Here is a 25,277-nt window from a genome sequence, read left to right as displayed (position 1 = left end):
TCCAAAAGCATCTCAAAGTTTGGCTGATTGGTTCAGGCATCCTTTATCTATCCCCCATTTCTCTGAGAAGGCTGGATTGTCATTGTAAATAAGCACTTATATCTTGTCCCCCCCTTCCCCCCCTCCTCCCAACTCATTGTAGATTGTAAACTCTCATGAGCAGGGTTGTCTTTTTTGCTCTAATTATTGTATTTTTTATAACTGTTACTTGTTTGTATATGAACCTCCTGAATTGTAAAGCGCTGCGGAATATGTTGGCACTATAGGAATAAAGAATTATTATTATTATTATTATTGATATGGCACAACATTACATTTAGTGTGAGGCTTTGCACACACTTCCTTTCAGGTATTTCATCTGTCTTTTCCATTCTGAATAAATACAAAGGGAATAAAGGTATAAAACAGACCTGTTGCATAGGTAAAAAAAAAGTAATGTATGCTCACCAAGTGCAGGTAATATTTTTCTGTGGTATATCAGTTAGACGGACCCCACTTCTTCACCGCAGACCGGCGGTATTATAGCAAAGAATAAAGGAGCATTCCGGGTCCTCCATAAATTACATTTCTTGCTTTATTTAATCCATAAAATATTGGTAGGGTGAAATATAACTATTCATAGTTATGAATAGTTATATTCCACCCTACCCATATTTTATGCATTAAATAAAGCAAGAAATTTTACTTATGGAGGACCCGGATTTCTTCTTTTTCTTTGGTATACCTGTTGCATAATTGATGCAAATGGAAGCAGAGGAACCCCATTGATTGTTAAGGGGTCTGTGGGTGCTCCGTAATGTGTCAATTTGTAAAATTAAACAAAAAAGGTTCTCCATGACGTGCTTTTTCTTCCATTCTAAAAAGCTTGACCTCATAATATTCATTGAAGTCCCTCTGCTTTTATTTGCATGCATCAGTTAGACAACAGATTCATTTTGGACGTATGGCTTTAGGTGCCATTGGCTTTAATGATGCAGACGGAGCCACGTTTCGCTTTACTACTACTACTACTACTACTACTACTACTACTACTACTAATAATAAAAAATTATTATTTTTATTTCTATAATGCCAACATATTCCACCGCACTTAATACATAGGAAACTTGTACAGAGAATATCAGACATTACAGAGTACAATTGAACAGATATCAAGAGGAGTGAGGGTCCTGCTCGCAAGCTTACAATCTATGAGGAGATAGGAGAGGCTCAAAAGTTAAATGGTAAAAGTGCTTGTCCTATATATCCAGCCATCAATGTAATAAAAATGGCATTCAAATAACGTTGCGTGGACTGGTCACAATCCAGTATATGTATAAGTACAGATACAGAGTGCATGGAGGGTGTCTACAGCTGATACAAAGGATCAGATTTGAGAGAAAATTTTGTAAGCGCAAAATGGGAATAGTTAGGTAAGTGAAGAGCGACTATAGGCTAGTCTAAAGAAATGTGCTTTTAGGGCACTCTCAAAACTGTAGTAAAATTGTTCTGGATAGTGCGTTCCAGAGAATTGGTGCAGCTTGTGAGAAGTCTTGGAGATTGAAGTGGGAGGCTCGATTATTGAGGATGCTAATCTTAGGTCACTAGCGGAAGGGAGCGCACGGGTAGGGTGATAGACAGAGATGATGGAGGAGATGTAGGATGGTGCAGAACTGTGAAGGGCCTTGTGGGTGAGAGTGATATGTTTAAATTGTACCCTGTAGCAGAAGTACAATGACTGGCACAGGGTGGAAGCATCGGTGTAAAGGTTTGACAGGAATAGGATCCAAGCTGCTGCATTCAGGATGGATTGGAGAGAGGAGGGTTTAGTAAGAGTTAGTCCGATTCATATATTGACATTCTGGTCTCATGTGACAAGCACCTTAAGTGGAATAGCTATTACATATAACAACTAAATACATACCCAAACTGACAATTTCCCATAGCAAAACGCCAAAAGACCACCTAAAATAAAACACATGAAAAATGTTTGCCTCGTATGTAGGGCATGAAAGCTACCTGAAAATCTACAATGCAAAGAATATATACGTAAAGTAAGATACATCCACAATACTTAATGGGGTTATCCACTACATCTTTATTCTAACAAATGTGTTGGGAGTATGATGATGAGGCACTCACTAATATATCAGTATTATAGGTTTTCCTCCTGCACTCATGGATGCAACCTTCCTCACAGACTGCATAGTTCATCAGCCTCCTCCAATTCAAAAAACAACCCACTTCACTTATAAAAGATATTTTTCAATTGGAGGAGGTTCTGTTATTTACATGCACACATTGTGGAGAACTTACCAGTCTCTCTCTTCTCTTCAGTTCTTCCATACTCCCTCACATTGAAAGACCATTGGTCACATCATGCAGATAAGAAGAGACAGCTTCCAAATCTCAGGTGAAAAAGTAATCCAAAATTTTATTTTGCCATGTACAAACATGATCAAAAGGGTAACAATGTTTTGACTTTCAGGCTCCATATTTCCTCATCAACCACAGCTTCGAATGTAAGACTACCTTCATTTTATAGACAATCATTTGGCTATCTCATACATAAATTTGACTTGCATCTATTTAGCATATGATTAGTCATGCAGATTCTTGTAATGTCACTGCATTGTTACTGTTTTGCTTCTGGGGGTGGAAAAATCTTTTTCTTCCTGCTTACTACAAATTGCAACCTGTTCTCACATTCCTTAATAGCTCTGTGTGTTATTAGGTTGATTCCTAAGCAAAAGGTCACTGGTTCGAATTGACAATGTGGATAATAATGATGAATACCGGTCTTTGAGCGCTAATGATGGATTAGAATCTGGATGTTCTTTTGAAGATAAGGCTTTATTGTTAAAAAGCTCTTGTTATCACTTCACAACGCGTTTCGAATTGAGGAACAGTCATGTATTAGAATTCCCAACAAAAGAGAAACAGCATCATCCAACTCATTGATAGTGGTGACTCAATCAAGATAATTGTCAAAGTGCATCATGTAAGTGCCATGACAGTTGGAAGAATACTAAACGAAGTCTGTCCATCCATTCAAAAGCCGGTTGACATTCTGGCAAAATAGCTTGAGTCAGCTTATCACAAGGTCTATCAGTTCTAGTGCAACAAACACAGCAGTGGAGGTGGCTCGTATGGAATGGTGGGCTGAAAAAGGGTGAAGAAGCTTCCACTTCAATATCATCCTAAGAAGTATTGGGTTGAGTTTGCAAAAAAGTACGAAAAGTAGACAGTAGAAGATGAGAAATGGATAATTTGGAGTGAGGATGTGAAAGTCAATAAGCTAGGCTCTGATGGGTGCAAATGGGTCTGGAAGAAACAAGGGAAAAGGGGGCTAACGGATTGAGCAATTGAAGGAACGCCTGATGATATGGGGTTGTTTCACAGCCAAAGGTATTGGATACTTGACCCAAATCAATGGTGATCTCAATGCTGAATTATATGTGAGTATGCTACAAGATGAGTTATTTCGTACACTTTGAGTACAAGGGAAATGAAAAGGACAACATAATGTTCCAGCAGGACAATGACCTGAAGCATACATCAAGATTGACAAAGAAATAGTTCAATGACTATGAAGTAGAAGTGCTGGATTGGTCCCCACCGTTCCAGACCTCAAGTCAATCAAACTTGTGGGTAGAGTTCAAAAACATACCCATGTGAGTTAACCAGTATGCACGAACATTGGGAATGTGTGGAAGAAACCTGGGATCAGATGATCAGATTTCGGTAGAGACATGTTTGAATCTAAAGGGGGCTTTACACGCAGCGATATCGCTGGTGAAAGCACCAGCCCCCGTCATTTGTGCGTCACGGGCAAATCACTGCCCGTGGTGCACAAAATCGTTAGGAGCCGTCACACGGACTTACCTGCCTAGCGACGTCGCTGTTGCCGGCAAACCGCCTCCTTTCTAAGGGGGCGGTTCGTGCGGCGTCACTAAGCGGCCACCCAATAGAAGTGGAGGGGCGGAGATGAGCTGCCGTAACATCCCGCCCACCTTCTTCCTTCCTCATTGCCGGCGGCTGCAGGTAAGCTGTAGTTTGTCATTCCTGGGGTGTCACACATAGTGATGTGTGCTGCCTCGGGAATGACTAACAACCTCCGTCCTGCAACAATCGATTTTTTGAAAATGAACGACGTGTCAACAATCAACGATAAGGTGAGTATTTTTGATCGTTAACGGCTGTTCGTTGGTGTCACACGCAACGACGTCGCTAGCGATGTCAGATGTGCGTCACGGAATCAGTGACCCCCGGCGATATATCGCACGTCGGTGCATGTAACGGGGCCTTAAGAAAGCATGCCCAGAAGGATTCAGCCAGTGTGGAAAGCCAAATATGGATGTACAAGTTACTAAAAATATAATTAGAATTTAGATTTTTAGGAGCAAAACAGTAACAATGCAGTGACATGACAAGAATTTGCATAACTAATCACATGCTAAATATTTGCAAGTCAAATTTATGTATGAGATAGCCAAGATGATTATCTATAAAACGAGAGTAGTCTCACGTTCGAACCTGTTGTGGATGAAGTGATATGACGCCTGAAAGTCAAAAATTCAAAACATTGTTACCCTTTTGCTCATCACTGTAAAAATATAACATTTTAACCTATCAAAAAGGACTTTCTTTATTCTTGATAGGTCTAAATGTTGTTATATTTTAACGTGGCAGAATACACTTTTGGATTACTATTTCACGCGCAAGTTGGATATCTCTTCTTATCTTTTGGACTTTCTTCAAGTGGCTACCTTGGAGTTTTTTGACTTGGCATCTGCGGATAAAGTTCTGCAAACTGTTTTCTTTTTTTCCTCATTGGTCACATGATGATCACAGGGTTATAATTTAATAAAAGCTCCTTCTGCACTTCTAACCTCGAAAACTTCACTGATAATGCAGGATTGACATTATTAATGCAGTTCCTGGTTTGTACAGGTTGTTAATGAAAGCCTTGAGCAATTGCCCAGTTTGCTATATCCCTCCACATGTGTGAAAGGTGCAGTCAATCTGGAGTGTTTGGAACCACAACTAATCAGTGAACGGTGGTCAGTGGCTCCTCATTGAAGCCTTTGGTGAACTAGAACTAGCAGAGCAACCCTTCCCCCCAATATTTATGGCATAACAATTTTGGCCTTTTGTTGAATGGAAGCTTTGGATAAACATTATTGAGACCAATTAGTTCATATAGTCATACATTAGTATAGTGTAGTATACTATTCTAGTATTCTTTAGTTTCACATATTGAAAAAATATAAAAAGCAGCAGTTCACTTACACATCACTGTTTGACGTATAAACACTGTAGTTTAATGACTCTATTGCCATCCATCGAACTGGAAGTCTTCCCTAGAAACAGTTAATAATTCAGACAATTATACCAAAAAGAAAAATGTGAACAGACATATTTAGAACAGTACTAAAACGAAAAAATGACAGCTAAAGGAAAATAAAAATCTATTATGTTAATATTTCAGGAAATATTCACACATACATGTTGTAAAAACTGCAACACAGAGGTGTTACATAATGAATGGAAATTTTTAAAGTCCTGAACAGGGATTTGCTTCAATTACTGCATTTCCTCCAAAAATAGAAATTTTCAGTGAGTTTAACCACTTGAGTTGTTGGGGCTTTGGTCACTGGCATGGGGACCCATCAGGGAAATACTCTGCGGGGCTACATATGAAATCAGAGATTGATGTACAGTAGAGTCAGTTATTCAATGTACCAAAGGATTGACATTTGCATATATTTGTTGTCTTTCAAAAACTTCCTGATATCTGTAAAATGATATTATTAGTTTGTACATCACGATGCATGGGTTGAAAGAGTTTGATGCTAGAATGGATGACTAACATACTCACCATTGTCTTTTTTACATAAACCTCTTGTCCTCTCGATAAACCAAAATCTGCAATTTTTGCAGTATAGTTTTCACCAACCAAAATATTTCTGGCTGCCAAGTCCCGATGTATGAACTAGAAAAAAGCACATGAGTATTAGTATTTCAACTTTTAATGTGGACCTGTCAGCTGAATATACTGCCATATAAATAAAATATAGCAGCCGGTCCAGCTTCAAAACAAATGTGTGATTCTCATTCTTTGAAATCCATTATTTATTGATACAATTTAAAACATGGTGAAACAGTGGACCAAAGGAAAAACCAATGTGTTTCAAATGTAGCGAGGTTCTTAGTATTGGCACAGTATGTGTGACTGCTAAAAAGCCATGTTTAAATACCCAAGTTATGTATTGCTACTCCACTCCCATCTCTGGAACCACATCATCTTAGTATGAGGGGTAATAAAGGAGGTATTAGTATATGGGCATGCATAATGGAAAGTTAAAAACACTGTTCAAACCATCTTGAAAAAATGGAAGGCGTATGATACAACTGCAAACCTACCAAGAAATGTTCATCCACCTAAACTGGCATCCCAAGCAAGGGGAGCCCTAATTTGAGAAGAGCAAAGAGGCCCATGGTCATTTTGGATCAGCTGTTGAGATCCACAACTCAGGTAGGAGAATGTGCCCACAGGACAACTATTAGTCATATATTTCACAAATTTAGCCTTTCTTTGAAAGTGGCAAAGAGAAAGCATCACTCTGAAATCACCATCCCCACTGTCAAACATTGTGGTGGCAGCATCATGCTGCAGGAAGCTTTTCTTCAGCAGGGACAGGGAAGATGGTCAATGGTGATGGGAAGATGGATGGAGCTGAATACAGGGAAATCCTGCAGGAAAACTTAGATAGAGTCCGCAAAAGACTTGAGACTGGGGTAGGACTGGCTCCAGGTTTTTGTGGGCTCTGGGCAAAAAATCTCAGTGGGCCTGATGCACACACAAATACACAGATGCATACACATACAGGCATATGTACATGTACATATACATATATGAAGAAAAATTCACAAAAATACATCTAGATATAAATATATACACAATCATATACACTGACATACATAGATATATACATCATACATATACACACACAGAAACATTAGAGATATTTTTAATATGGGGAAGTTGACAGCAGCTTCACTCATCTCCCCGACTTGTCTTCATCCAGCTTCTCCTGGGCATGTGACTGTGCAGGCTGTGCTGCATAATGGCGTTCACTTTAACAGACATGGCCACACACAGTGCACACTGAGACTGCAATAAAAAGATCCCAGGAGATACAGGGGCTACAGTATATAGGAAGGGCTAAGGGAAAATACATCACTGGGGAGATGGGGCATAGAGAGCATTGAGGAGCATACACATTACAGGGGGGCATACACATTACTGGGGGGCATACACATTACTGGGGGGCATAGACATCACTGGGGGAGCATACACATTATCACAAACCGAAAAATCCTTTTACCTTAAAACCATAGTTTTTATTGGACATATATGCCACAAACAGAGTACATACATACATAGAATGATAAAAATATATTAAATTATTATTGGAAAGAAAGGCGAGAAAAAATTATTTATCCTTCTCTCACCCTTCCTTACATACGGGGGTCGGCGTCCTAATTGATCATGACGCCCCCGTTCCTCGTCGACTGACGTCCTATGCTGACCCTCCACTCACTCTCAAAAGATATCCAGTGTGTCTAAATAGCAGTGGGTAAGGTGCAACACCAAAGATAAAGCCCACAAGATTATGTATACACATAGAATGTGCAAAGGAGGGGATTATGTCCGTCACTAATCATCTGTCGTAGACTAGTAGGGATGGGCCAGACTACGTCCTCAAGTCGACACACAATAAAAATCAAATATTGACTTAAGCTGTTTTTTTGTCCAGGATTCACCCTACGCGTTTCGCCCCTTAGTTAGCAAATAGGGGCTCATCAGGGGTATAACAGCATGGATCCTTGAAACATACAGCTTCAAACCATTATAGAATCGCACCAGGACCACTAGATAGTATAGTACATCCTCCAAAAAGCAATATAGCACCACTTGATGCACCTGGTAGCTTGTTGCTGAACGCAGAGTCTGAATCAAGTTCAGGCTAACTTGCCGCAACAGACAAAATCCATGCATCCACAAAATTAGTCATGTGGAGTATGCAACCCAGGCTTTCAAACCATAATATAAGCAGAGTCCTTAGATAGCGTTCAAGCCCTCTGAACCGCATCAAGGAAATAATCCCCAGGTAACGATATGTACTCCATCTGGGCGTTCAATAATGTTGAATGTGCTGCACAAACGATTAACCCCCGTCACACGTACTTACCCGTCCATACGACCTCGCTGTGGGCGGCGAACGTCCACTTCCTGGAGTGGGAGGGATGTTCAGCGTCACAGCGACGTCACGCGGCAGCCGGCCAATAGAAGCGGAGGGGCCGAGCTCAGCGGGACGTAAACATCCCGCCCACCTCCTTCCTTCCGCATTGCTGGCCGGGAGCCGCAGGACGCAGGTAAGATCTGTTTATCTTTCCCGGGGTGTCACACACTGCAATGTGCGCTACCCCAGGTACGATGAACAATCTGACGTTCACTTCTAGAGAAATGGACGATGTGTATGCGATGAACGTTTTACTTTTCAATCGCAATCGCACATACCTGTCACACACTGCAATGTACCTTACGATGCTGGATGTGCGTCACTTACGACGTGACCCCGCCGACACATTGTAAGATACATTGCAGCGTGTAAAGCGGGCTTAACGCTTGCTCAGTGTGCTTTCCCTTCTCACAGCGTTCTCTCCCTTTTATTGTGCATTGCTGACTCATCATTTATCTTTACAACTGGCAAGGGAGCACACTAGCATTTCATATTAAGTGGGAATTAACACAGTGAGCAAGGAGTGCATACGAAATTGACACCCAATGCATGTTCAGTAGAATAGAGACTAGCCCAGCTCTTTACACTGTTGTCACTTATGACGTCCTGTTTCAGGGTGGTGATAGTAGTTGTGAGGATTGAGTGAAGCCCCAGCCCCCTGATGACATCATCTTTTAAGGCAGAAAAACAAGTGGGGTTGAGTGACGGCAGCTCCCTGATGACTTTCCATTTGAGAACCCCCAGTGCATGCAGAGAGACTCAAATGAAACATCATCGGAAGAGGAGATAAAAACAGATAATGAAGGTTAAAGTACCGATGGAATGGTAGGGATTTTTAATTGATGTACACTACAAAAGTAGTTAGTATTTAAGATTACATAGATAGCTTTTAAATATTAGGTTTACTTTTGGCTTCCAGACAATCCCTTTACATGCTTACATAAAAAAAAAAGCCTTGAAAATCAAATACTTTTTAGCCTACAGCTTCAAATAGCCAGGCTGTAATTTATAACGTGCTTCCAATTTCATCTCTTTATATAAATCTGTAATATTTTCCAGAAACCTGAGCTACGCTATGTTAAGTAAAAGAATTTATCTCATAAATGATGTTGCTGCAACATATTTATATATTTATAAACCACTTTTATGACTATTTATAATTGCTGCACAAACTGGGTCATAATTCAGCCAGGATCTCACAAATGTCATACATTAAATCACATTCTTGTATTTTATGGCACAGGAAAATATAAAGAATATCAACCTGTTTTAGGCTCAGGTAATCCATGCCTCGGGCGACATCTGCTGCAAACTGTAGAAGCTGCTGTGATGACAAGGTTGATGCTGTGCTGTTGGCTATGGCAAATGCTGGGTCTGTTTCGAGAACTCTGCTTTTCCGTAGAAAGTCCAAGAGGTTGCCATGGGGGGCATATTCTATAGCCAAATATAAATAACCTGTACGGGACAGAACATAGAAGATATGATACAGTCAAAATATATTATGATTAGCAAGTACAAAGTATGTACTGTATCTCCAGAACGAAAGTCCATTTTCTTAAGAAAATCTGACGATATTCCAAAGACATCATCTAATGAGTATCTTTTACACCCTAAGGCATGGGTCCCCAATTCCAGTCCTCAAGGGCCGCCAACAGTGCAGGTTTTCAGGATTTCCTTAGTATTGCACATGTGATAATTTAATCACCTGCACAGTTGATGATTCCAACACCCATGCAATGCTAAGGAAATCCTGAAAACATGCACTGTTGGTGGCCCTCGAGGACTGGAGTTGGGGAACCCTGCCCTAAGGCTATATGCCCACGGGGACATTGTCCTGCGGATATATCCGCAAGACATTCCGCAGGTGCTCCCAGAAATTCGCAACAGAACTTTCTCTGTTTCAATGCTGCGGATATACAGCGGAATGTCCTGCGGATATAGTGCGGGCATTCTGCATTGAGGATACAGTACCATGGCTTCGGCACTGCATCCTCAATGCAGAACAAGTGCTGCAGTGATCGGGGTGTTCATAATTACCTCCATCACGCAGCACCTCACTTTCCGGCGGCCGGGTCACTATCAGGCAGCGTCTGGTTCACTGTGCTGGAGGTGGGCGGGCCTGAACTAGCTCCGGTTGTCACATGACCGGAGCTCGTGCAGGCCCCGCCCACCTCTTCCTTCCTGTACCTGGCTGGATCCACCGCACTGCTGCCACTGCCGCTACACCGGACGGAGAAAGTGACTCGGGTCCCTATTAAGGCAGGTAAGTATATGGGACCCTGCGGAGAAATCCGCAACAATAATTGACATGCTGCAGATTTTTCCGCACAAAAATCCGCACGATTTCCGCTGCGGAAATATCCACAGCATGGGCACAGCATTTCCCAAATGCCATAGAAATGGCTGGGGAGTAGCTGTGTTGCAGATTTCTGGAAAATCTGCGGCTTTTCCGCGAGAAATCCGCGGCAAAATCCGCGCATTTTCCGCAGCGTGGGCACATAGCCTAAGAGATGATCCAGTGTTAGTAGCACAGATATTGTCAGCTCTGCCATTTATTCCTTATACTGTATCTTGGACTACTACAAGTGTTGGACTATACCAGCACATGCAGAAGATATATAATTTCTAAAATGTAATGTGTGACTGGGAATTGATTGATCTGTGATATACTGCAGTAACAGCATCTTAATAAAAGCATTGCTTTATTCTTCACACATTACAAACAAGGCTGAAATTTTAATCCTGCCACTGGACAACCTCACCAGCCACGCATCTCCTGGCTGCCATTGTGTTTTATAATGATAGACACTATTGATGTTGGGAAACATTTTCTCTTGAGGGTAAGTGGTGCCCCTGACCTGGTCAGGCACCACTGAGTACTGCACCCACTCTGGGTGAGTGCAAAACAGGTAATCCTAAAGGCTGGATAGGGTGTGTACGCACAGACACTAGTGACCAGGTCTCACACACACCTTAGAGGGGACCCCTGGGCAGATCCAGAAGGGGCCTGGCCTCCACATCTCAGCGAGTGGTGCAGTGGAGATGCAAAAAGTGAATTGTGAAGTGGCAGTCAGAGAGAGAGGAGCTGGAGGAAGCCGAGTCTGAAGTGAGAACGCAAGCAAGCGGAGGCACTAGTGGCTGTTTGCGGGGGAGTTCGGTTGCCACACAGTCAGCCTGAAAGACACCTCAGGAAGAAGCGAGGTAATTGAGTACGGGGACTCCTGGTAGACCAGGCACGTACAGGGACAGGTCCCTAGAGCCAGGCATCCATTTAGTGGCCTGCTAAAACCTGCCGGTGAGGGCACTACAGGTGTCTCACCAACCAACAGAGTCCACAGCACACGCAGCAACGGACTCTGCGCAGCAAGGTCCCATAAATGAGATAGGGCAAGAAGCCATCTTTACTTGGTCCACGCTGCCAGCAAACGGGCCAGAAAGGGGAGAAAAGGCAGATGCGACTTCCCTGGATGAATCCCATATACTTCAAGTCGGGGGTTATCCGAAACAAGAAGTGCTAGGAAGGCGAGCTCACAGTCACCCCTACACCAACCTGAAGGAAAACCTGGTTCTCCCTGTAGTGCATCTCAGTATCGCCTGGGTTGCCTCACTCTACCAGCAGAAAGTGAGTAAACAGTTGAAAGACATTTCTGGACTGAGACTGAGTTCTTCTACGACCTGTTGTTCCACGCACATACACACCTGAGCCCCTGGGGCCAGCCTCACTCTCGGGAGGCTATACCACCAGACTGCAAACACCATCAGCCCCAGACGCTCGTTAAAGCTGCAGTGGCGCTCACCCCTAATACTGACCGCAAACCGAGTGGCATCACGACTCAGAAGCAAATAACCTGACATACCTGTCGCCAAAAGCCGTCCCAGAGAGAAGACCCTGTGGCGTCCCTGGAGGTGGAGAAGAGTTCCTGAGGCAACCGCTGCAGCAGGTGGGCGACCAGTGACACAGGTACACAAACAAATGAAACAGCTCCCAAAATAAGGCTAATTTTTTGGCAGGCTTGTGGACAACCTATTGCTAACCTGTTCCTGCTCCATTAAAAATAGGATAATTTTTGGACAGTTTAATAAAAAATCTTTGTAATTGCTATATCATTTTGAGAATAGAAAACATGTTGCAAATGTCAAAAAAAAGGGATGTTTATTACACTACTAGTTGGGAAGTAATAAGTTGATGTTCAAAATAGCATATCTGTTTTTGCTCCCTAAATAAAGGCATATTACTTAGATCATTTTTACAATTTAACATGTCTGATGTTGCAGTGTATTTAAATAGGCTGTTGGTTGTCACCAGTTACCATACATTTTTCCCTAGGCAGATAAGTTAAGGTCACTTGAACATTACTAAAGCTGCATTTACGTTAAAGAGCTCAAAAGGGGTTCAATACAGCCCTAGGGGACCTGAGAGTGTTATTCACATATTTCCATGACGTTAAAGACTTTCAGTATTGTAATTTCGTATTGATTTTTTTGTGAAAATTTGCCAGAAGGTGAGTATAATACAGATGTTGAATTTAAATTTACAATGATTTAATCTATAACATATACAGTTGAAATCAGAAGTTTACATACACTAAAAAGACATATATGCATGTTTTTCTCACTATCTGACATGAAATCAGAATAAATCTTTAGTCTTTTAGGTCAATTAGGATTACCAATATTATTTATATTTGCCAAATGCCAGAATAATGAGAGATAGAAGGTATTAAGGCATTTTTATAAATTTCTGCAAAGTCAAGTTTACATCCACTAAGAATACTATGGCCTTAAACAATATGGAATAGCCCATATGATGATGTCATGTCTTTGGAAGCTTGTGATATGTTTGTTGGCAACATCTGAGTTAATTACACTTGTGGATGTATTTTAATGCACACCTGAAGCACACTACTTCTTTGTGGCATCCTGGGAAAGTCAAAAGATCAGCCAAGATCTCCGGAAAAGAATTGAGGACATGCACAAATTTGATTCATCCTTGGGTGCAATTTCCAAATACCTGAAGATGCCTTGTTCATCTATACAAACAATTATACGCAAGTACAAACAAGATGGGAATGTCCAGCCATCATACCACTCAGGAAGGAGATGGGTTGTGTTTACCAGAGATGAAGGTGCTTTGGTTAGACATGTGCATATCAACCCAAGAACAAAAGCAAATGACCTTGTGAAAATGCTGGCAGAAGCTGGAAAGATTGAGTCATTATCCAGTGAAATGAGTACCGTATCAACATGGGCTGTAAACCACTTTGCCAAGAAGAAGCCATTACTCCAAAACAAACATAAATAATTCAGATTAATGTTTTCAAATACACACAGGAACAAAGACCTTAATTTTTGTAAACATGTTCTTTCGTCTGACAAAACTAAAATTGAGCTGTTTGCCCATAATGACCATCATTATGTTGGGAGGAAAAAGGGAGAAGCTTTGAAGCCTAAGAATACCATCTCAACTGTGAAATCTGGGGGTGCCAGCATCAAGTTGTGGGGTTGTTTTGCTGCAGGAAGGACTGGTGAACTTCACAAAATAGATGTCATCATGAAGAAAAAAGATTATGTGGCAATACTGAAGCAACATCTCAAGACATCATCCAGGACCTTAAAGCTTCAGTGGCAATGGGTCTTCCAAAAGGACAATGACCCAAAGCATATTAAAAAACTGGTTACAAAGTGGCTTAAGCATGGCTTAAGTATAACAAAGTCAATGTTTTGGAGTGGCCATCACAAAGCCCTGATCTCAATTCTTTTTTAAAATTTATGAGCCAAGCTGAAAAGGCAGGTGCAAGCAGGGTGACCTACAAACATGGCTCAGTTACACCAGTTCTGTCAGAAGGAATGAACCCAAATTCCTACCAATAATGTGAGAAGCTTGTTGAAAGATATCCAAAATGTTTCACCCAAGTCTTAGGGTACCTTCACACTTTAGCGATGCAGCAGCGATCCGACCTGGTCAGGATTGCTGCTGCATCGCTACATGGTCGCTGGTGAGCTGTCAAACAGGCAGATCTCACCAGCGACCAGTGACCATCCCCCAGCCAGCAGCGACGTGCAAGCGACGCTGCGCTTGCACGGAGCCGGCGTCTGGAAGCTGCGGACATTGGTAACTAAGGTAAACATCGGGTATGGTTACCCGATGTTTACCTTAGTTACCAGCTCACACCGCTTAACTTAGCGTGTGCAGGGAGCAGGAGCCGGCACTGGCAGCGTGAGAGCTGCGGAGACTGGTAACGAAGGTAAATATCGGGTAACCACCTTGGTTACCCGATGTTTACCTTAGTTACAGCTTACCGCAGGCTGTCAGACGCCGGCTCCTGCTCCCTTCACATTCAGGATTGTTGCTCTCTCGCTGTCACACACAGCAATGTGTGCTTATCAGCGGGAGAGCAACAATAAAAAAACGAACCAGCACTGTGTGTAACGAGCAGCGATCTCACAGCAGGGGCCAGATCGCTGCTCAGTGTCACACACAGCGAGATCGCTAATGAGGTCACAAAAAACGTGACTCAGCAGCGATCTCAGTAGCGATCTCGCTGTGTGTGACGTACCCCATACAGTTTAAGGGCAATGGAACCAAATACTAATGAAATGTATGTAAACGTTTGACATTGCAGAAAGTAATACAATGCCTTAAAACATTCTCTCTCCCTCATTATTCTGGTATTTTGCAAATATAAATAATTTTGGATCCTAATTTACCTAAAACGGGAAAGGTTTATTCCGATTTCATGTCAGATAGTGAGAAAAACATGCAGATGTGTATTTTTAGATAGTGTATGTAACCTACTGGTTTCAACTGTACATACAGTATATAATGTCTGTGCATTATACTACATGAGGATATTAAGGAAGGTAAATATACAGATTGCTGTTCATGAGGTAGGACCTGAGTAAAGGCATAGAGAACTCAGGAAGTACTGAAATGAAGAAAGAACTCCAGACACAAACGATGAAAGCATTGACCTATTTATACTAACCTCGATGTTCACAGGCTCCTAAAAGATTGATAATATTGGGGTGACTTCCCAGTTTACAAAGAACTTCAAGCTCTCCTGCGAAATCTCGGTGATCATCCTTTGATGCATATTCTATAAGCAAAAAAAATATCAATATGTACTGTTGATAGCAATAGATATAATACTGTTTCTCTTTATACTGATCTTTTACGGAACAAAAAATGAAAATAACAGTTACCACTTGACAGTATTGTCTACTTATAGGCAGGCAGGGAATGTGCAGACATTTTTACATTTCCTCTGCATGACTGCTGTATTGCTGCTAACATAAATATTTCTTTTATTATTTTAAGTATAAAAAATATATGTATGCTTTAAATAGGTTGTTTCATGCTCTTTAATGGGTAAAATTACAAAATGCTTGTAAAACCAAGAAACTTTGCTATGTAATTGTTCTCAAGAGCAGAATGATTTGTAATTCTATTATTCACTGCTTATGCTGCGTTTACGACTACCGTTTCAGTCTAGCATCAGCGATCAACATTTGCAGAGCTTACAAGCTCTTTCCCATAGAGCTTGTAAGCGCTGCTATGAAGCTGGCTGGATTACTGAGGCTCACTGTTCACTCCCAATCCAGACAGTTGGGTCAAGTGCGCTCATTGATGCTGCAAGCAGAGGCAGCTTTACCTATACAGCTTTGGAAGTAGATGTCTACAGATCCAAAAAGCTGTTTTAATTGGTGTTAAAATTGTCAACTGAGATTATTGATCCTCGCCATTTTCAATTGCATTTTAGAGTTGTGGTACCTATTATTTGAACTTATTCCATGACATATTGGACAAAGAGGTAATATTGGGGGAATTTCTATATTACTATACCTACTGCTCCAGTTGTTTCTTCGTCGCATATATCCTTGTAGCTAATATCCATAGCTGTTTCATTATTTAACAATTTTATACTTTGTCTGTTGAGTGTTGTTTTTAATGTATTGATTTTTTTCAATATATTGGTATTTTTGTTAAGTTTATATATTACAACACATTTTGTCTAGACTTGGGCATTTTTTATAGGTATTGATGGCTTTGTCTGCCTCTAGTCTATTAGTTTGATCTTTTATCTATTTTCTGTTGTTTCTTTATTGATAGGACCGTTAAAAAATCTTCTCTAAATAGGAAGAATCTCCTTTAGTTTTCTGACTACAGACATTGAAGGATTTGTCCATGCTTACAGCACCACGTAAGTGTTTTTTTCTTATTGCACTGCTGGAATGGTGCTTTAAATGTAAGTACTCTGTCCCCTGTATTATACTCACCTTCTGGCAGCTTAATCTTCTACTGGCGCCTCTCCGATCAGTCTCTGGGGATTTGTGACCTGCAAGAAGCTCCTGTGTTTCATGGAGTGTGCTGGAGGTTACAGCTCAATACAACTCTATGAAAGCCTCGTTCTGGCCTCGTTCTGGTTCTCATAGTGAGCATTGGGAGCTTGTGAAGTAACTGCTGACTTCCGGCTAGTCAGAAGGTTCAATCAGTCACAAGATGGTGATGCAGGACCATAGAGGTGCCTATAAAGTATGACAACGCCTGAGCGTAAGTATAACACTAGGCACAGGGAACTTACCGTATTTTTCGGACTATAAGACGCACCCTGGATTTAGAGAAGGAAAATAGGAAAATAAAATTTTAAGCAAAAAATGTGGTCATGACACACTGTTATGGGGCGAGGATCTGCTGCTGGCACTGTTATGGGGGTAATGTCCCCAAATTCTCTACTAAGGTACACCATCCTGGTAATGATCCTCCAGCCTAATATATGATCCCCATCCTTGTATATATGTCCCTCATCCTGGTATGTGCTCCCATCCTGCTATATACCCTTTCCTGGTGTATGGCCGCATCCTGCTATTTACCCCATCCTGGCATATGGCCGCATCCTGCTATATACCTCATCCTGCTATATACCCCCATCCTGCTATATGCCCTCATCCTGCTCATAATATACCCCATCATGGTGTATGGCCGCATCCTGCTATATACCCCATCCTGCTATATATCCCCCCATCCTGCTATATACCCCATCCTGCTATTTACCCCATCCTGATAAATACCCCCATCCTGCTATATACCCCATCCTGCTATATACCCGCATCCTGATATCTACCCCCATCCTGCTGTATATCCCCATCCTGCTGTATACCCCCATCCTGCTATATACCCCCATCCTGCTATATATCCGAATCCTGATAAATACCCCCATCCTGCTATATGGCCGCATCCTGTGGCACACAAAAAATAAATGTTTATACTCACCTTTCCTCATTCCCTGCAGCATTGCTCCTCCCGTCTGTGCCAGCAGCAGCGCCGCTAAGTGGAGCCGGCCATGATCCCTGCAGCATCGCGATGTCCTCCTGTCTGTGCCAGCCGCGGCTGCGAGTGGACACGTGAGCACAGAGATGACATCATCGCTGTGCGCACCGCTAGTCTCCACACACAGCTGCGGCCGGCAGACAGGAAGACGGGGCGATGCTGCAGGGATCGTGGCTGGTGAGTATACTTATTCACTGCATCCCGCGCTGATGATTATGCACGGGGAGCAGTGAATACAGCCGCACATGATCACTCCAGGCTGTAGTTGCCAGGGGTGATCATGCGGGCTGGCTGTTTACTATGCGCGCACCCCCGCCCATCATCCTGCCCACCTGTCAGTGCCGGCTTCAGCGCTGAGAGATGCTGGGCCGGATGATGGGCATGCATATTAAATGAGCGGGCCCACGTGGTCACGGCAGGCGCTGCTATAGCCTGCTCGTGCCCCCGATGACCCGCGCCACCGAAGCACCCTCATTCCCCGCAGCCATGCCCTATATTCAGACTATAAGATGCACCCCCTACTTTCCCTCAACATTTGGGGGAAAAAAACTGCGTCTCATAGTCCGAAAAATACGGTACATTCAATGCACCACTCCAGCACTGAAAAAAAAGTATAGAAAGAAGGGAATGTAATGATTTTATTAAACAATGCATTCTTCTCCAACACTAATGGTTTCAGTGTTGGGCTGCGAAGGAATGATGTCTTATTCTTTGGTCCCCTGTGACCTATGATTGGCTATAGTGATCAGTAAACTTGAACGGGACGTGATCCAAGACATATCCTATAGTCAGTCATATGACAGTTTTTTTTATCTGCATTTTCTACTTATGTTTCTATTATCTTTTCCTTCTGTATTTTTTGTTTTATAGTTGGACAATCTCTTAAAATATAGACAAGTTGTGGATGTTCCAAAATAATATTGTGAATTTTAAACTTTTGATAGGTTTTCAATCAGGTATACCTTTCATTCTCTTAATAGCAGCATCCATACGTAGACCATCCTTTTTAATACGAGCCTTAAGGACTTGGCCAAAATTCCCTTCTCCAATAACATCCTGAAATTTGATATCATTCCATTCCAAAACTGGATACTCCACGGGTTCTGGGCTGTTTTTTGCTTTTCTTAAATGGTTGAGCGTTCCAGCATTAAACTGCACAACTGGTTCTTCTCTCTAAATAAACGTAATATTGATGAGAGTGGTAAATTTATATTCTGTATATACTATAATTGTATTGCACTAACAATTACACTAAAAAAGAACAACAAAAAACAATAAAAACTAGTACGTGAAATAATAATAGTCTAGAACACATAAGTGGCTTAGAATGAGTGAGCAGGGTACTAAGACGCGGGCAGTGGACATACATTCTAAGCACCAATCCAGTACTGAAGTTAAATAAAACACTGGAGTGTTACTTTAAAGGGAATCTGTTACCAGATGTTTGACACCTAATCTGAAAACAGCACAATGTGGAGACCCAGATGCCAGCAATGTATCTCTTACTGGGCTGATTAGTGTAATTTTTGATAAAATCATTGTTTTATCAGCAGGCGATCATCACTACAGAACTAGTAAACCTGTTGTAAACCTGTTGCCATGTAGTCCTCCATATTCTTGAGCTCTGTTTAACCTCCCCCGAAGATTTCAAGCTTTCTGCCTTTGCACAGTGTATACAAAAAGCTGTCAATCAGTAGTGTGGGTGGGTGGGCTCAGCATTCAGAGAAATTATACATCTGTGGCAGATAAAAAAAAGTATTTTATAAACACTAGACAAATCCAATAAGTGATATATTGTATATAAAAAGTCTACACATGACTGTTAAAATGCCAGATTTTTGTTATGTAAAGTAATCAAACCAAGAGGAATCATTTCAAAACTTTTTTCCACCTTTAAAGGGAACCAAACATCAGGTTTTTCGTGTATAAGGTGCAGCCAGTGCAGTACTGGCACTATCAGGCACATTGTGTACATACCATCAGGGTGCGGCTCGGGTGTTTAGGCAGTGAAATCCAACTTTATAAAGTTTGAAAAATCAAGCACTTTTTGATTGACGTGTGCACCTCTGCTGCTAATGTCCGGGCGTGTTATGCACGTGTTCCCCGCCCCCCCACCAGCCTGTTCCTCCCTCTCTCCTGATGTCCGGGCGTGATATGCACGTGTATCCCCGCCCCCCGCTGCCTGTTCCTCCCTCTCTCTGGCCGTATTTAAATTTCCCTCTTCAGTGACATGACGTCGGAGTTGGCGCCTGCGCATAGCGCTTATCTCCGGCGCCATGTTACTGAAGCCCGCTGTACCGTGCAGCCGGGTGCACGAGAGGGCGGCACATGCGCCCTCGCTTCTTAAGATGAGCATGCGCGGTTACAACAGGACTGGAGATCAGCTGACAGGAGGACGCGATTGCTACGCTACCAGCACAGCAGCCGCCTAGGACACCGGGGCTCAGGTGAGGTGAGTTCACAATGCTGTGTGTGCGCCCCTGCATTGACCTGAGCTCACCTTCTGAATGCCAGGTGACCGCAGGAAAGCACTCACAGCTGTGTGTGTGTGCAGTGTGTGTCTTTGCTATGTCTGTGATTCTGTGCAGTGTGTGTGTGCGTGCATGTGCAGTGTGTGTACGCGCAGTGTGTGTTTGTGTGCGTGTGTGTATGCCCACGCTGTGTGGTGTGTGTGTGCGTGCATGCTGTGTGGTGTGTGTGTGCGCACGATGTGTGTGGTGTGTGTGCACGCACGCTGTGTGTGGTGTGTGTGCGCGCATGCTGTGTGTGGTGTGTGTGTGCACGCTGTGTGTGGTGTGTGTGTGCGCGCACGCTGTGTGTGGTGTGTGTGTGTGCGCACGCTGTGTGTGGTGTGTGTGTGCACGCTGTGTGTGGTGTGTGTGTGTGTGTGTGCATGCTGTGTGTGGTGTGTGTGTGTGCGCACACACTGTGTGTGGTGTGTGTGTGTGCGTGCGCTGTGTGTGGTGTGTGTTTGTGCGCACGCTGTGTGTGTTTATGTGTGTGTGCACGCTGTGTGTGGTGTTTGTGTGTGTGCGCACACTGTGTGTGGTGTGCGCACGCTGTGTGTGGTGTGCGCACGCTGTGTGTGGTGTGCGCACGCTGTGTGTGGTGTGTGTGTGCGCACGCTGTGTGTGGTGTGTGTGTGCGCACGCTGTGTGTCGTGTGTGCGCATGCTGTGTGTCGTGTGTGCGCACGCTGTGTGGTGTGTGTGGTGGGGTGTGTGTGTGGTGTGGTGTGTGTGTGGTGTGTCGTGTGTGTGGTGTGTCCCCTGAATCCAGGCCTGGCATTACTGGAGTTTCCTCCGGTAGCCAGTACGACGCTGCACTGAAGTGTGTAGGGTTTTTTTTTCTTCTTCAGATGATATTGGATCCGGATTGGACGGCGCTGGACCCTTGACCCAGGATTACTGCGGAGAGGGGTTCTTTATTTCAATAAAGATGGAGTCACTAATTGTGCTGTGTTTTATTTCTAATAAAAATATTTTTCTGTGTATTGTGTTTTTTTTATGTTTACTAGAAATTCATGGTGGCCATGTCTAATATTGGCATGACACCATGAATTTCGGGCTTATGGCCATTTGATAATATACACCTAGCCCTAACCCCATTATTACCCAGTGAGCCACCCGGCATCAGGGCAGCTGGAAGAGTTGGATACAGTGCCAGAAGATGGCGCTTCTATGAAAGCGCCATTTTCTGGGGTGGCTGCGGACTGCAATTCACAGCGGGGGTGCCCAGAAAGCATGGGCACCCTGCACTGCGGATTCCAATCCCCATCTGCCTAGTTGTTCCTGGCTGGACTCAAAAATTGGGCGAAGCCCATGTCATTTTTTTTTATAATTATTTCATGAAATTCATGAAATAGAAAAATAAAAAAACGGCTTCTCTATATTTATATTTATGCTTCCCAGCCGGGTACAAATAGGCAGCTGTGGGTTGGGGGCAGCCCGTAGCTGCCTGTTGTACCTGGCTAGCAAAGAAAAACATGGTGAAGCCCACGTCATTTTTTTTTTTTGGGGGCGGGGCAAAAAATCTTGCATACAGTCCTAGACCCGCAACACACATCCGTTTTTTTTGTACGTGTGCGGTACGTATTTGCACGTACTGGAGACACGTACACACCCAGACCCATGTTATTCAATCGCAGATGGCACACACACGTAAAATCACACGGAACGTGTGTCCGTGTGATAAGTACATGTGTGCACTTTTCTGCACGGACGACATGTCCGTTTTTGGCCGGCAGCACGCAGGCACGGACCCGCTAAAGTCTATGAATCCGTGCCTGCACGGACCGCACACGGAGTATGTCCGTGTTCAGCACGTTTTGTGCGTGTGCGTTTTTACACTAGCGATATTATTTTTATTTTTTTTTAAATTAAATTCAGTATACTTACCTTTTTTCTGCTGTTCTCAGTCATACGTACATTGGCGCTCGGTTCTTTTCTTCCCCCAGAAGACACCGCCGCTCCTGTCAGCTCCACGCAGCTAATGAAGGGAACAGCGCGATCAGCTGTATTCAGCGTTGGCCGCGAGTAACGTCAGTGACAGCTCAGCTGATCGCGCTATTCCCTTTATTAGCTGCGTGGAGCTGACAGGAGCGGCGGTGTCTTCTGCAGCTCCGGTCACCTTCATGCAGCACAGCTGGAAGTGACGCTGGACCATCCTGGATTTCGCCGGACATGGAGGGCTTTTTCGGGCTTATTAAATTGGTGAACAAGGCAATTTGTTAGTGTTTTTTTTTCTAATAAAGGATTGTTCAGGTGTGTGTTTATTTACTGTAATTTACAGATTAATCATGGAAGGTATCTCGGGGAGACGCCTGACATGATTAATGTAGGACTTATTGGCAGCTATGGGCTGCCAAAAACTCCTTATTACCCCGATTGCCAATGCACCAGGGCAAATCGGGAAGAGCCGGGTACAGTCCCAGAACTGTCGCAAATAATGTATGCGGCAATTCTGGGCGGCTGCTGACTGATATTGTTAGGCTGGGGGGCTCCCCATAACGTGGGGCTCACCATCCTGAGAATACCAGCCTTCAGTCGTGTGACTTTACCCTGGCTGGTATTAAAATTGGGGGGGGGACCGCACGCCGTTTTTTTAAATTATTTATTTATTTTACTGCACAGTATAGACACGCCCACCGGCTGCTGTGATTGGGTGCAGTGAGACAGCTGTCACTCAGCGTGGGGGGCGTGTCTGACTGCAACCAATCATAGGCGCCGGTGGGCGGGGAAAGCAGGGAATACGAGATTGATTAATGAGCGGCCGGCATATTCAAAGTAATTGTTGCCGCGTATTCTCTGCACAGCTGTTCCTCGCCGCGCTGGTGATCGGGGAGTGGTAAGTATGAGAGAGGGCTTCTCACTTCAGTCACTCGGGGGATTAGCGGTCACTGGTGAATCCTTCACAGGTGACCGCTAATCAGTACGCGGCACACAGACAGAGCCGCGGCATGACAATGAAGTCGGGTGAAGTTCACCCGAGTTCATTCTCATCGCGCAACTCTGTCTGCTGTCAGCCGACATGTATCAACGACATTGTGCAACACACAAACGGACATTCCACACGGACATTCCACGTACACATACACGGGCATTTTACACACAAACACGGACATTTTACACGTACACACGGCTCGCATACGCCATCACACGGATGCCATACATACCGGAGAAACGCCCCAAAAAAACAGAACACGGACCCGAAAAACGGACCGTGTTACACAGACTTTTTTTTGCGGAAGTGTGTTTTAGGCCCTAGCTGGAGGATGCTGAGCCTTGTAGTTTGGCAGCTGCTGTCTGCTCTCCTGCATACACTAGTGGATGGAGTATGCTGAGCCTTATAGTTCTGCTCCCCCTGCCTCTCCCTCCTGCATACAGTCCTGGATGGAGCATACTGAGCCTTGTAGTTCTGCAGCTGTCTGCTCTCCTGCATAGACTAGTGGAGAATGAAGAACATATTGAAGGAAATGACATCAGACCTTTTTTCTTTTTTTTTTTTATCAATCTTTAATAGAATTGTTCACTGTTAAAAAACGCATAAAAATGCAGTGAGCAAAAAAGCACCAAAATGCGGTAAAAACGCATGCTTTTTTTGCCGCGTTTTTTCTTGCGGGTGTGTTTTTGTCTGCTCACTCATTCTTTTCTCCCTATCAGAGCAGAACCGCTCAGATCAGGAGAAATGCTCATCTGTAACCTGCAATACTCGGCTGCTGGTTATAGGACCTGCGTCACGTGAGCTACAGGAGTAATCACAAGACCCAGTGCTAACACGACAACCATCGGATCCACGTGATCCCATCACGTGACTTCCTGTGGAGGCTGGTGATTATGCGAATAAAGCGATCGCCATTAAAATGGCGCTGTGAGATTTTTACAGTGCTATTTAAGGGGTTGACAGGTACAGGTGGATAGCGAATCCACTCGCGCATGCAAGGCACACATCAGCTGCACAAATCAGCTGACATTTGCACTGATCGCTGCTGGCTATCTGCGTCTGCCAGTGTGGATTACCAAAATGAGTGCAGGGACGGAAAGTATTTAAACGGATTTGTTAAGGAGTTGATAAATGCATTAACAAAAACGCGGCAAAAATCTTGATCTTTCATATTTTTTTTGGTCAGAAGCTGTGTTTCTGTGACCACAGGTAAAAAAGATGCAGCGTGCTGTCATAGCCATTGAGTTATGTGTCTGCAAAGCTGCTCAAGTTCTTGTATATTTTCTCAATATTTCAATACCTTTGTTTAAATTAAAAAACAAACATTTTAAAATAATTAATTGTTTTGTTTTTGGGAATAGGTTCTGTTGCCCCCATGTAGTAGTTTTCAGACACTTAAGCCCGCTACACACGCTTCAATATATCTCACAATCCGTCGTTGGGGTCAAGTTGTAAGTGACGCACATCCGGCATCGTTTGTGACGTATCTGCGTGTGACAGCTACATGCGATCAGGATTGAACGCAAAACTGTTGATCGCAAACACATCGTATCATTCTCTAGAATTGAGCGTTTTGTTGCAAGAACCTAGTCAATTGTAACGTGTGACATCCCTCATACGATTTTGATGTCTGTGGCTATGTGCGCAGGTGTGCGCTCTGCACCGCAGCTTAAAAAAGGTCCGCTTCAGAGCGCAGCTGAAAAGCCTCACAATGTCTGTCATTCACTAATCTCTGTCAGTCCGTCACTATCTCTGTCCCTCACTCTCAGTCCATGTCAGTCTATCTCTCATATACTCACCGATCCCCGATCCCTGGCGCTGCACGGCATTCACACTGCTCCGGCGGCTTTTACTGTTTTGAAAAAGCCGGCCGCCCATTAAACAATTTCGTATTCCCTGCTTTCCCCGCGGCCACCAGCTGCATCCACCGGTGGCCGCAGGTAACCTCAGTGACAGCAGCTGATCGCACGGCTGTGTTCATTTGCTGTGTGGAGGTGACCGGAGCGGCGGTGTCTGCTGCGGCTCCGGTCACCTCCATGCAGCAGCGCTGGATGCGACGCTGGATCATCCTGGATTACGCCGGACAAGGAGGGCTTTTTGGGGCTGATTAAAGTGGTGAACCAGGGTATATGTGTGTGTTTTTATTTCTAATAAAGGATTTTTTCGGGTGTGTGTGTTTATTTACTGTAACTTACAGATTAATCATGAAAGGAATCTCGG

General features: G+C 43.5%; 1 protein-coding gene across 2 annotated transcripts in view; it reads right to left on the bottom strand.

Moving 5' to 3' along the window:
- TEK (TEK receptor tyrosine kinase) overlaps window positions 1–25,277 on the bottom strand; it is a 255,677-nt gene that overhangs the window by 10,247 nt on the left and 220,153 nt on the right. For both annotated transcript variants that reach the window (XM_075316854.1, XM_075316847.1), the window contains exons 15-20: window positions 18,579–18,789; window positions 15,275–15,385; window positions 9,553–9,743; window positions 5,861–5,974; window positions 5,272–5,342; window positions 1,904–1,944 (exon numbers count right to left, since the gene is read on the bottom strand). In XM_075316854.1, the coding sequence (XP_075172969.1) occupies window positions 1,904–1,944; window positions 5,272–5,342; window positions 5,861–5,974; window positions 9,553–9,743; window positions 15,275–15,385; window positions 18,579–18,789 (739 nt within the window). The remainder of the gene's footprint in view (window positions 1–1,903; window positions 1,945–5,271; window positions 5,343–5,860; window positions 5,975–9,552; window positions 9,744–15,274; window positions 15,386–18,578; window positions 18,790–25,277) is intronic.

Source organism: Anomaloglossus baeobatrachus, chromosome 1 (genome assembly GCF_048569485.1).
Source record: "Anomaloglossus baeobatrachus isolate aAnoBae1 chromosome 1, aAnoBae1.hap1, whole genome shotgun sequence".
Taxonomy (NCBI): Eukaryota; Metazoa; Chordata; class Amphibia; order Anura; family Aromobatidae; genus Anomaloglossus; species Anomaloglossus baeobatrachus.
This window is presented reverse-complemented; position numbering and strand designations above follow the sequence as displayed.